At 38.4% G+C, this 13800-nt stretch overlaps 1 protein-coding gene across 15 annotated transcripts in view; it reads right to left on the reverse strand.

Moving 5' to 3' along the window:
* Nucleotides 1-13800, reverse strand: part of CDC42BPA (CDC42 binding protein kinase alpha) — a 191198-nt gene that overhangs the window by 8228 nt on the left and 169170 nt on the right. For 7 of the 15 annotated variants that reach the window (XM_065630404.1, XM_065630399.1, XM_065630397.1 and 4 more), the window contains 6 exons: nt 13141-13734; nt 11189-11286; nt 9455-9539; nt 7779-7902; nt 6376-6493; nt 36-104 (listed from right to left, as the gene is read on the reverse strand). In XM_065630404.1, the coding sequence (XP_065486476.1) occupies nt 36-104; nt 6376-6493; nt 7779-7902; nt 9455-9539; nt 11189-11286; nt 13141-13734 (1088 nt within the window). Of the gene's footprint in view, nt 1-35; nt 105-145; nt 2040-6375; nt 6494-7778; nt 7903-9454; nt 9540-11188; nt 11287-13140; nt 13735-13800 lie in introns of those variants that run through there. The other 8 variants (XM_065630409.1, XM_065630407.1, XM_065630401.1 and 5 more) reach the window with 2 other exon arrangements.

The following is a 13800-nucleotide window of genomic DNA, read 5'->3' on the forward strand; positions in this document are numbered from 1 at the left end:
CAACCCTGCTCACCCACCAACACACAGGTTCTTACATTGTCACCCCCAGTCCTCCGAGCACCTTCCTTACGTGGTGTCATACGGGCCTGCTGCCCTTGCTGTTGCTAAAACATTAAAAACAAATAAAACTTTTAACTCATTGGGAATCGATTCTAGTATTTATTATTATTTGATATTTCAAAGAGCACCACAGTTGTAAAAGGTGCTTTACAGACAGTTAAGAAGCATCAGTTCCCTGCCTTGAGGAGCTTACAATCTAAAATAGACATAACACAAACAAAGGAAGGTGAGCACAGGTGAGATGGTGTGGGGAGAAGAAAAGATGAGAATACACAACACTTAAAGATTCTAAGAGATTTCCTTCTGTTATTCATGCATTTTAGCGATTCCATTAAAGTTAAGTATCACCCGTACAACAAACACAGAGTATTTCTAACGGGAGGGAACAGTGTTTTGACAGGATAGGGACACAGGTTGGGTGGGAAGGAGCTGGTTAGTGTCAGACAACTGGGACAATTTACTACGCTGCAGACAGACAGACAACCCAAGGCTTCTGTCCTTCTACTCACTCACTGAATCCTCACAGTGTTTTAGTCATCAAGAGACTTTACTCTGCCCTCTCTGTGCTGCAGCAGACTAGTCCCTCAGCAGATAAGGTGCAAAAGTCTTGGGAAATTAAAATGTTTTTAATAGGTCAATGGAGCAATGTGCTCCCAGAGCGTGATGTAAAGAAAGAGAGGGGAGAAATAATCCGACAAATTAAACAGAAAACAATTGCTAATTAATCTCTACAGCATGTGCTGACACAAGTGCTCGTGTAATTTAAAGTCATCTAAATTCAGATTTAATGGGGGAGCATTTCAAGGCTCCGTCTCCCTCCCCGTGCCATTTGTACATGCTCAGCAGGGCAGCCTGCGAGGGGATGGTTTGCCCAACGGCCACCAGCAAACCGGAACACCTTGTCTAATTTCTAACTTCTAATTTTCTCTTCCCCTTGCCCAACGGATTTCATCACCTTAAAACAAACAGATCTGAGTAACGTTAGAAATGTTAGGACTTAAAAAAATAAAATATGGTAAAAATATAGCTTACCCCTCCGCTAAACCTAAGGCACTACTTTTTGTATGTGGAACGTATTAAAGTTTGGAAGAACATTAAGCCACATCGCAATACATATTATCAAACATTATTATTACTGTTCTCTTCAGTTCAGCTGGTGAAATCCAACTTTTTTTTTTTTCCTAAACACAATTATTATGAGGTGTTGCATGTTAACCAAAATATCAATTACCACATTATGGCATATAAGACATAATATACATTAAACTGTCATTAATAAGTTTAGTGGCATCTAAATATCAGTACAAGAAGCCACCATTCCAAGAACGGTCCATGAAAGCAGACTTTGCCAAGTTATCTGCTCACAACAGAGAACTGGCAGCAAAGCCAGCTACATTCCTAAAAGCCAGTAAGAGAGAAAAGGCAACATCTAAAATGACAAGTTCAAAAGCAGAGGGTAGGCCAACTGCAGACCATTAAAATATTTAGCCAGCATTCATGGATGTGAGAAAGCCACAATACGGCAACATTTTTAAAACGGTCCTCCATGGAACTTTCTCCATGGAACTCCACCATTAGCTGCATGCATGAGGTTCCCACTTTCTTTAAAGAATCCCAAATCTGCGTAAGTATTCATTTACTCTGAAAGTTTCTCATTTGAAACAAGCAAAGTTTCACACATCGTCTAGAATGAAGGTATAATGGCTTATGTATAATGAGGTCAAACTGAAGCATAATGTTCAAATATAATGGCAGTCAAGACTAGCTTTTGTATATGAAATACTTAGGCATGCAGAATATGAAAGCAAAAATCAATCCTGTACATCTGATGTACACAGAGAGGTGGTCTGTGCTGCAGTAAGTGCAGTTCCAGATTTCAGATCTTCACTACAAAGGAGCATCCACGATAAAGTGGCTTCAAGGGACAAGAGGGCAGAAGGGAGGCCAGACTGTAAGGCCAGTTAATTGGTGACAGGCTGCTAGGGAAGAAAAACATGTAAATAAATAAGTTTGGGGATATACTAACAGGAACGATTCTAAATTGTACAAAACAAGACAATGACCCAGATCTAGTATCCACATCAATAAAATACAAGTATGTACTGATTACAGCTCTTTTAATAGCAAACAAGAACTTCAGGTTTCTGTTGTATTGTAGCCCACAAACTTGTTCATCAAAGCCAGACCCCTGAGTAACTGCTTGCCAGGAAGAAGGGTGCAAATTTATAATTGTCTGATAACCTGTAATATTTTCTCTCTTAAAGCTGATCTCGCTCTGAGCCTTGGGCATGTCCGTGCTTGCCCAAACACAGGGCTATACAGGAGTCAAGGGTGCCCGTTCATGGAGAGAACAATGTGGGACCAGGTGAACAGACTGCAATTTGCCATGAACGTATCTTGCTGTTCATGCCATGTGCCTATCTTGCTGTTCATGCCATGTGCCTGTTGCATACTAAGACCTCAGAAACAATGCACAGAGAAAGCATCTTTCCCCCTCGTGTGGCTGCCTCAGCAAGGGGAATCCCATGCAGACAGATGTGTCGCACATACGTAGGCATCTGTTTTGTATTCAACACACCAAATAGCCCGAAAGAGTTTAAAACGTTCCATTTTTCCAATTTTCGTTTTGTACATTTACAATACAAATTGAACGCTGTAAAGTGGGTCTTTTATAAGCTATCCCTAAGAGCAGGAGTGGGCAGAGAGGAAGCAAGCTCCTGTTGCCTCTGCATCCGGCAGGCAGCTATGCCAGGGGACACATATACAATGTCTGTCCCCTCCTGCCCACCCATGCAAGGGCCATCGCTACCACATCTAATTGTGCACTTTGTTCAGTTTTTGGCATTTCCCCTGAAAAAGGCAGCAGAGGCAGGTTAGTGGGACTGCAGAGATACGTTTTGATTTGATACACATTGTGTATATGAAGTGAATACATACAGGGTATTTAAAAAAGACGGACCCAATTTTAAAGCAGTATATTTCAAGATGGTAATATGTTACACAAAAATTTACAAATGGTTTAATGAGTTATCTAGCGGTAATCACTTGAAACTCTATGCCTTGCCCTTGTGGGAAGAGCTTCATTCATGCGTGCTTTGTGGTTGCAGAGATACAGTGATTTCAAATTGGGTCCATCTTTTTGAAACACCCTGTATATATTCATAAATAATTATATTTATTAAAAAATACTCATTTGCATTATAAAGTTCATCCATGGATGCTAGATAAAAGCTAGGCTGAGCTGGCTATTTAGTTTGTAACAATTTCATCCAACACAGAGATTAAATTATCTATTCTCTATTAAAACCTATTTATTACTACGGAGCCTTCTGCCTACATAGCACAATACTGACTTCAGTGAAAGCTCATGCCGAATGAACAAATTTGTATCAGTAGATCCTGTCAAATTTGAAATTGCTCTAATAATTTGCAAGAAATCGCAAATAGAAAAGCCCAGTCCATTCTTTTATACACTTTCTGCACTCCAGTATCCACTAAAAAAGAAGCTATGTCACCTAAAATAGTTGGATGAAGAGAATTTGAGAAAACTATCAGCCTTGCACTACTTGTTCCCCCTAGCGGTAGCCCTCTTTAAATGCAAAAATCTATTTTATCATCTGTGTTCATAAACAGAAACAGGCACTCACAAAGTGAAATTCTGCAGTCTTTCCCATAGTTCTTTAAAAATAAATACTTTTTCTTCTGAAACATACTAATCTATTTAAAAATATGAAGAAGATGTTCCAGCTGCAAAACCACCACACATGCCAAGCAGCACAAAAAAAATAGCTATTCACCTTTTTGGAACAAGGTATGAATCTAGTGAAATGATTCCAAGTCCTTGTAAAGAAACCACCATTACAGATGACCTGTACACAGGTTTGGATGAGTATTCTTTACCTTGTGTACTGATTCTCCAGGAAACATTCTCTATTTCCATCCTCTCTTTTAATTCTAAATTTATCTTTAAAATAAAACATTAGACTCAATGCATATCATCATATGCATGTACAACTCCTTCTCTTGTATTTTTGTGCCTGAGAAAGAAAGCAGGTAATTTGGAACAGACTAAATGAAAACTCAGTCCAGCCAAATACCTTACAGGAAGCTGCTGGAAAAGAAAAAGCTGCCTGGACTGAAGTAGCTCGACAGAACAATTATGTCCTACTCTCAACTTACACTTTCAAATTCACACACTTTCAAGTCCCGTGATTGAAGCAGTTCTGTACCCGTTAAGTTAGGAATACATATACAGTATGATATTGTGAGCAGCTGCTGGAAAAATACACGTCAAATTTGCTTTATCTGCAGTGACATCTCCCAGCATTAAGACTGATACCTACTTGCAAAAACGAGTTTTTAATAGTAACTTTAAAAAGAAGCTGCAGCCGTAAAACAAGTGCTGCAATAAATTCTACACTGTACACATTTTCTCATGTCTTCTCATCACTTTTAAGTACAGAAAGAGAGTGATTAATTTCTTTCAAAACATCATACTGATTGGTTAGAAGCAAAGTACCAGCCCTAACTTCAACTACGACTTTTGAGCTAATACAAGACTTGCGTAATTACAATGAATTTTAAGATCAAAGTCATTTAGAGATGACATAGCTGAAGAAATATTACTCCGTGTAAGTCTAGAAAAGCCCTTTTTGTGGATAAAATCATTCCTCATTTCATACTTGCCAGATTTAGGGCTTGATGAAGAGTCCTTGCAGCTTTTGATTCCCATGAACTTTCAGCTACTGATGGTGTGAAATGGAATGTCTTTTGCCCTAACTTTAGCAGTAGAAGATTATTTTCTGTGCTTGCGTAGAGCCAGAAATATTTCAAAGAACCCACCAGAAATGGAAAAGTGGAAAAAGGTTCTGATCTATATCCTGCCCTGAAATAAATGATCGTTCTTTAACATTAGATATGTCTATATTCACATCTAAGTAAGATAAACACTACCTGCCGACTTCCCTTGGATCTGTCACGTGTTTTCTAGAATCAGCTCCTTCATTATTTATTCATTCATAAACACACTCACATGATGTTGGGTTTTGCTCAATTGCACTGCATATATTTGTTATTGTGAGGTTTCTCAGAGTATACAAGTAAATACTTTCCCTTCGTTGCATATTCTCATCTAAGGAAAACACAGTGCCGGAAGGGCTCACGTACAATGTGCAGACTTTACAGTCAAGTGTAACAAGAATATCATTTGCTGCACGAGTGAGATAAAATGAGTATCTGGAGACCAGAGGCTATGCTCCTAAGCTCCTAAACAGGTGCGACTGCACAGCACACTTTATTTTCTAGTCTTACTGTTGTTTCCTTTGGGCTTCTCAGCATCTGAAAAATCACAATTTCAGCAGCTACTTCCTGCACAAACTCCAAGTAATAATGATGACCATTTCAGAAAGCACTAATTTCACATTTCAAACAGTACTAATGCCTATGTCTTATGGTGGTACTCATGTCATCTGTTTGATATATCATATTATTTGATCTTTCTTATAGTGCTAATTACCATCTTCTGAGTTACATCTGTGTCATTGTGGACAAGTTTAGAAAACAATACAGAATACACAAACGAGATGCTCGGTATGGCTTGAAGCAAGCAGTATGATACTCTGTTAAGAACAAAATATTAATTGGTCTTCAGCTCATTAAAAATCTCGGTAACTTCCAGGTGAACACTTCCTACATAAGGTTTTGTGGAAAGGAACAGGTGTACGCTATTACATGATTCCTTTTTCCATTTTTCAACTTAAAACGTTAGTTTTTATGTAAGTTCTGTTTCATTGAGACTAGTCGAAATGGAGAGAAAATGAAACATAGCATCTTTGGCATGGAAAGAAATTGGGGCACCACACATTCAAACTGCTATAGTTCCACTGTCTGAGGGAAAGAGACTGAAGAGAGATGCTAAGCTGGAGCTAAACATGGGAAGAGAAGAAAGGAATTGAATGACAGTTCACGGAGAAAGGAATTTCTCTTTCCACTCCCACAAAGAGCACAGGCCCAAATCCTCTTAATTTTGTCCCTGCATATGGGTTGTAAAAAATGTCATCAACACTGAGAGGCCAACCTGCCTTAAAACTCAGGAGTTGGCCACTCCTCCTCCTCCCATTGATGCTCAAGTGTCATCCTCTTTGTTTAAATTTTATCACGTACAGCAGAGCATGTTCAGCTCATATCCTCTAGTTACACTGCTCCTGATATGAAACACATCAACACACTGAATATACATTTAAAATTGTATTTGTCTTTCACCTATTTGCAGCCTCTGTTGCAGTCAGTCACTCCCACATGTAGTTTTGTACTTACCATCGGAAGGTCTTTGAGAATCTGTATACCATCTCCTGGACCCATATGTGCTATGTGGTTAAAATTAGTTGGGTTAGAAATTAATTTATTTCTCATTTCCGGATCGCGTAGCATCTCCCTGGAAGAGAAAATACTTTGTTTGGGTATTTCGTTCCAGGTGAGGATGGACATTTATAAAACACGCACAGCTTTGATTATCAGCTTGTTTTAAATGGGAAATAACTATTTAACCATGTTAACAGTGATAAACCCTTGTTATCAGCACTGGCATGGACAAGCTTCCAGCTTGAAGAGAGGGAATGGGGCCAGAGGAAAAGAATGCTGTTTGCCCACACCCAAAAGTTACTAACATTCAAAGAATATACAACCACTATGAGCTGATAAAAAGCTCTGTAAGATGAGGAAAAGCAGAACTCATTTGTGATGTATTATAAAATGAAGATGAAAATGAAGTACAAAATATGAAAATAGAATTAAAATAATACTGCAGTACCTTTCTCAGTTTGTGGTCAGAATTAAAAGCTCCTCAAAAGGGCAAAGATGCATTTCAGAACTCAGAATAAATAAAATTTTAAAAGACCAAACCGCAATCAGCTCCAAATAGGCAAGAACTGGAATTTTATCTCCACTGTACACTTCTTAGAGGCAAAAAGAAAGGAGAGCTGGGAGCCAACCATTGTTGGAAGATGTTGGTAGTTAGAAAACTGAACTGCTCAGTTCTTGGGGCGTAGCTTAGCACAGCAGCAGGGCATCTTTAGCGAGTGACAGTAAATGGTCAGTAACATCCTCTGTGAACACTGTGAGTAGTGCAGACCTATTTTTCTTGCCATTTAAGGGAAGTATTTGTGACCTGTTAAAGACTTCTATTAGAAACACATCCTGAAGTCCTATGTTCTCTGAAGAGGCGAGTTTTCTGAGATTTATAGAATGTTTATGTAGTTGAATTTATAAATCAAAAAAGCAGATGCCTTGGAATACTGCTGAGGGTGGACTTGCCTTCAGAAAGAAAAGCAGAACCAGAGTCTAAAAGTATTAATAATTAATCCATATGCATAGTTACCAATGTAATCTCCTTTTGCAAAGCATTTATTACAGATCTTTATATATACAGTATATGTGTACACCTATGTACCTATATACAGTATCGAGAGACATGCATTCCAAATTACAGCTGTTTGACATAATTAATTTGAAGTAATGAATACTTGTGTATCCAGTGCATATCCATATACAAACTGGTATTACCAGAAATTAAACATTGAGGATTAAGGCGGTTGTGAAGAGACACAAACATCTGAGTGGGCATTCCAGAAAGCAACAAATGAAGTACGGCATTGGCATCAGTCGCTGTCCTTCAGGGCCTACAGGCATGTACAGAGGACAAGTACATGTTGAATACCGACCTCCTCTGCTGCATCCTCTCCTCCTCTGGTACTCTGAATGAATAGCGGCGCTTGTTGTTGATGTTTCGAACCATTTGCTTCCGGCTGTTATCTGATGTCTCAGGAACTACCAGTTCATCGCCCTCTGCAATCAATATAAATATGATGATCCAGTGGGACGGGTCGTTAAGTATACATGGAATTTGAATTCAACAACATTTTCTCTGCTCTTGCTAGTGTTGGACACCACCCATTTCCCATGAAACCTGAACAAATGCTCCTTGGTTTATAGTTTTCTTGGTCTACCTACTCTGTTATACAGCAATGGACTTAACCTTTCTTCACATACGAGCTGCCATAACTATGTTCTCAAAACACCACTGATTAATTCTTTCAAACAAAGCATTTAGGTGAGCAGGAAAGTATCTCCATCCTTTATCTCAAACTTTCTTTGGCGGTTCTCACTGAAAATCACTAGAACAGTCTTATTTTGCCAGTTGTCTGGAAATTCAATGCAAGATTCTTTTTCATCCAGTCCCTGCTCAAAAGAGACTGCTCCTTTTGAAATGTAAGAGCACTGGTGTATTTTGGTGCAACTGTGGGAAAAGGGAAGATTTTTTCCACGTGTGTGTCTGGCCAAGACATCTTTAATAAATACATGAAATGTACAGCAGTGATAATCATACAATAGGAGCGTTACTTTGAATGAATGCTGCGGCTGCTCTGTCTTGTTTTATGTATATGGAGACTAAAGTTACACTTAATAAGCTTGAACATACCCAACACCTACTGCTCACTGCCAAAACAGTTTTGTACGCAACTGAAATCTCTTCTTTCCTTAAGATCAACTGGAGATTACATGAACTGTGGGATCTAGTAGTAGGTAAGTAGCTTGAGGAAAATATTTGCAGCCTTTTAAAGAGGTACACCTGGAGGATATTTGACTGTTTGGCAACCTTTTCTGAAACAGTGAGAAGCGTACACGAACAAAGCATCAGCCTTACTTCCGATCCTATGCTCTCCAGTTTTTTCTTTTCTCTTCTGCTCTACTTTTAATGTTGAATCTTTATTAGACTTGAAAATTCTTTCTACATACTCCCACCATATTGCTCCTCTCTACCACTGTCATTCCTTTTCTACTGATTTGCTTGCAATTTAAACAAAGATTGAGATACTACCAACAGGAATATATATCTTTCTAGAGTGTCTATTTTCACTATTTTCAGAATAGTTGTTAAAAAAAAATATATAGCTTTTGAGTGTTAAATCAAAGCACACCCCCCTCTCCATCTAGGAGGTTAAACAAAAGGTTAAGGAAATTACTCAGGAGCATGCTTATGAAATGGGCTTTAAAAAGAAAAAAAGGTCAAAAGGGCCTTAATTGTGCAGGCATTTTTAGATAGCGTCCTGGCAGGCGATCCCAGATTTGGAGGGAACATCTAGTGATTCTATTTTCTATTTCCAGTTTTCATTCAAGTCTTCATTGAATATTCAAAAGGGGAAAAATAAGTTCAGAGCAGCTGCCTAGCAGACATCATTGCAATCACTGTGGAATCTATAAGCTTTTGCTTTCTCCCAAATTAACAAGCACACATACATTTGAGAGATCACTGTCTACAATGCACAGATTGAGGCCAAAAAAAATGCTCTTTCTAAACAAAAATTTGCATAATGAAAATTGCCTTCTTTTTACTTACCTGCCATTTTGTTTTTGAAATATATTAATCTAACTGTCTCCAGACCTAAAAGGTTTAGTGATCCTTCTGTATTCAAGGGTCGTACCTGAAACAAGGGAAATCAGTCCTTGTAATAGTAATAACTCACATTTATAGAGTGTGTCTTATTCTGAAAGCTCCAAGGTATATTATAAACTGTGTAAAAGGAGCGCTCTGATGAAGCCAACCAGGGAGCTGAACAGTGTAACTGGCCAGAGCAGAGCCAGCTCCACAGAAGATCTGCAGTCTGGAGGGAGCAGCATCTCCTATCACCAGTAACACGTGCCCTGCTCTCAAGAATAACAACAAGAGAGTCATTAAAGCCACAAAAAACAATTTTAGATTTGAAACTTCTGTTTGGAGAACGAATACAGAGGGTGTTGCCTAAAATTCCACTTAAAGATGTAGGGTTAACACCATTCCTCCCAGTACCTAAATAAATAGTTATGTTAGAAGTCTACTTCATATAACAATTCAATTTTGCCTATTAGATGCACAAAGCAATAAGCTGTGCTTTTATTTTGTGCTAGTATCATGTCACAATTATGCTTTATAACTTGGTAAGAGTACATACAGCTTAAACCTACTGGTATCTGTGATTTCCAACTTCAAAAATGAATGAAGCGTTCCACTCTCTGAATCTGCAGCTAGTGTTAGAAACAAACTCTTCATAATAAACTGCCTTTTTTGAGTCTCCGAGACGTAGCAATTCTTGTTTGTTGAAAGTAGCTTCATTCTTTACATGGGCATTCTTGAGCCAAATATTAATCAAAGTGCTAAATCACATTCTGCTGTGTAGGAAAAAAATGCTCCAACTGCTTAATAATTTAAACAGTTTTTGTTTGGGTATCAAAAAGAGCAAAGGAAATTTCCTCTAAAAGGCCAGATTCTTCTTTTCTCCTTCAGATGGTTAATAGCTGAGCACATTGATCTTTACATTATTTACCCTTACAGTATTGCCGTAATGTCCTGGTCTGCATCTGACATGTGGGAAATTGATATGCAGGGAGACTGAATAACTAACACAAGATCACAAGGATAATTTCTTGTAGTTCTATGTTACTGGAATGACAGTTAAAGAAATTATGTTGACACTAATATGAAGCTGAAGTCAGCCTAAACTATGGGGGAAAAAACCCCCTCCACTTTTATTTTTTCTTTCCAAATATAGCTGAGAAAAAACCTCCTAAATACCAAGGAAGTGTCGGTTTTCAAAAACTTCTTCCTTTTGATAAGTTATCCAAACCTGACATCATTCTCATGTTTTAATATTTGTACTGGTTGAACCAAAATGTTCCAACTCTATCTGTCTAACACTGTTCTCAAGCAGCAACAGATAGATCGATTTTTTGAAAACCTGTTTAATTATCCACCTGTTTAACATCCACCATCCTTTGGCAGTAACACAGATGCAATCAGTCCCAGTGAAGCCCTGTACAACTGATACCAAGAAACTGCTCTCTAAAATAGTATCAGCAAGTCCAACATATTCATATGTTCCAGACCAACCATTCATCTGAAACACTGAAACCACATGCGAAACACATTTCATATCTTATACTTTGAACAAAAAGCACTGGTTTCTTGGCAGTAGCTCTTATTTTAGTTTGATTATTTTAAAATGAGCACTTTTAATGTGCTTAAAAAACCCGATATGACTGTAGCAAAGCAGTACTGAATCTAGATATATTCTTTGATATTGAAACAGCAAGTTACCTTTTTGAGAGGAATAGTCTGAATCCACTCCATGGAGTTCACATCAAAGATATCAATTGCATTTTCACTGTACACAGAGAGGTATGGCGCATTGTAACCTGAGAGGGAATGATTAGGTACAGTGTCATGTGCTTTTAGACATGGCTCAAAATATACCATTTCTTATGGTTTAACCATATTTATTAAAAAAAAAAATTCCTACAATCCAACAACAATCTTTGCAAAATGTGTTTTAACTCAAAAATGATCAAGAAATTTATTATGAAGGCAAACCAGCACCACCAAAAACCAAAACCTCCACAACTTTTCCTTTTTAACTTTGCAGAATCAAACTATACTTTTTGAACTACAAGGGATTACAGTTTACTTTGCCAAACACTGATGTGGTTCAACATCTTACTTCTCCTAAAAGCCCTGTTTTAATTTAAGAGCTCGTATTTTGTAAATGATGTGGTAGGAAAATATATTGTTTTTTAATAACTGTCATCTGAATGAACTGAGCTCTTAGTCTTTGGAATAGGTACTAAATGAACACCAGTTGGAACTAGGCACCATGACATGGTCATAAAAATCTTCATGTTTCCTTCTAGGTTTAATTCTCCTATTTTCTGGATTGTAAAAATTCTTGTGCTACTTATCTGGCACATTTCCCCAGGATGAAGTTTGTTCCGCTGGGACCACTTCTAAAGGAGAATTCAGTATTTCCATGTCAGCAACAAGACTGCCATGGTCTGCCAAGACTAACAAGAGCATCCAATTTGTGTTTAAGTAACAGTTTCTGCTATAAAACATACCTCTGTTCTGAATTGGAATAATATCAAGTCACTTCATGTAAAGCAATAAAAAAAACTTTCACAAATATCAATGACCATATAGATGAGCTACATGTGAAAATACCTGGTTTTCAATCTACCTCAAAACCTTTAGTTTTGATTCATTCATTATCTGAGTCCACTGTAATAATCACACTCTTGCTTGAAAACCACAAGTGACATTACGGCCTGTAAAAGTTGCTCCTTCCACGTTCAGAAGAGGCTTCACTCAAACGTGGTGAAATGCTCCTCTCCTCTGCAGTGTGACTGCGCTGCTGTCACAGACTGTTCTAAAAATCAGCAGAAGACTGGGCTCATTCACAGATACCCTGAGGACAAATTTGGCTAACCTTTATCTGCATTCAGAAGGAGATTAAAAAGAAGACAACAGGCATTGCAGGTTTTTTTTTCCTCCAACTGTCACAATAATAAAGCCTCTGCTTTGAAAAAATGTGCAATAAATGTTTAACACAATTCTTGCTGGAAACCGAAAACTTGAAAAATTACAGTATTTTTCATTTAAGGTTATGAAATATGTTTTTTATACTGCCTGCCATACATTGTATTTGGAAGTGAGGAGGGAAAACTTAAAAATTGATTTTTTTAAAAAAAAGCAAAGAGAGGAGATGAATTAGAAGAGTGTCAGCGAAAACTGCTGAGGAAGAGGGAATGAATGAGTAAGAAAAGGAAAAAAAAAAAAAAAGCAGGAATAGTCACCATTAGAGAAAAACAAGTCAAACTACCAGATCTTGATGACTCTGAACATCAAGGAAGCTTGAATCAAAATGCTGACTTTAAACAACAACAGTCCAGTCTCAGTGGTAGCAAAGGCTCTGTAGGATCTGAGGCTCTTGGCTGTTTTAGAGACCAGACCATGTGTTTAGAAACTGGACATCAGAGTTAGAAATCCTGACCCTTGATTCCTCTTTGTGCTATGGCAGTATAGCTCAGTGACAGAACAGTCAAAACTAGCATAAATAAAGTCAGGATTAAACCCTCTGACTAGATTAAAAATGCTGACAGAAGCTGAGAGCATCCATTTACCTGTTAGGTAATTATCCTTGAACTTAACTTCCTGTGGACATTAGTACAAGCAGTGATCACTTCAATGTATAACAGCAAGTACACTGAGACACTTACAGCAGGAAGATGGAGTTGCGGGCCACATCAATTCTTGTTGTCTAGATCTTCGGCCCTGGCAGTCAACGTAAACCCCTACGCTGCTAAAACACAGCAGGTATTCTTTATTTGAGATTTCGACTGCACAGATGGCGTCAGTTGGCTGCTGCGAGACAAATGATAGCGTGTGGTCATCTGGATGGAGCAGACTGTATGGGCTGCCTTCTCCGTGAAGGGGGTATTTTAAGAAACCTGACTGGTAGCCCACGCAAAGACGGTCACTGAAGATTGACATCCACTGGACATTCCCCTGGACCTGGATCTCCTTGATCTTTTTGTGACGCGTCTTACTCTGATTTAGTTCATAACAGAGGACCTGCCTTTTCATAGCTACACACAGGCAGGTAAGAGCTCCGTGGCGCACGTGTCCAGAAACTATTGACTGACAGCCTTTTGTCTCTGCCAGCTTATAAAACTCAGTCTCCCTTCCATCCAGGGCAGCCATAGGGAAAAGCCGCACGTGCCGGTTTCGTCCTGAGATTACTGCAATGAGCTGTTCACTTGGGATTAGCTCAATCTGATGAACCTTCTTATTGTCACCAACACGGATTATCTCTAAAAAAAACAAACCAAAACCCCCCGAGTCCAAGTAAATAACGGTGAAGTGTGAATTGATTAAAA

Source organism: Caloenas nicobarica, chromosome 3, assembly GCF_036013445.1.
Source record: "Caloenas nicobarica isolate bCalNic1 chromosome 3, bCalNic1.hap1, whole genome shotgun sequence".
Classification (NCBI taxonomy): Eukaryota; Metazoa; Chordata; class Aves; order Columbiformes; family Columbidae; genus Caloenas; species Caloenas nicobarica.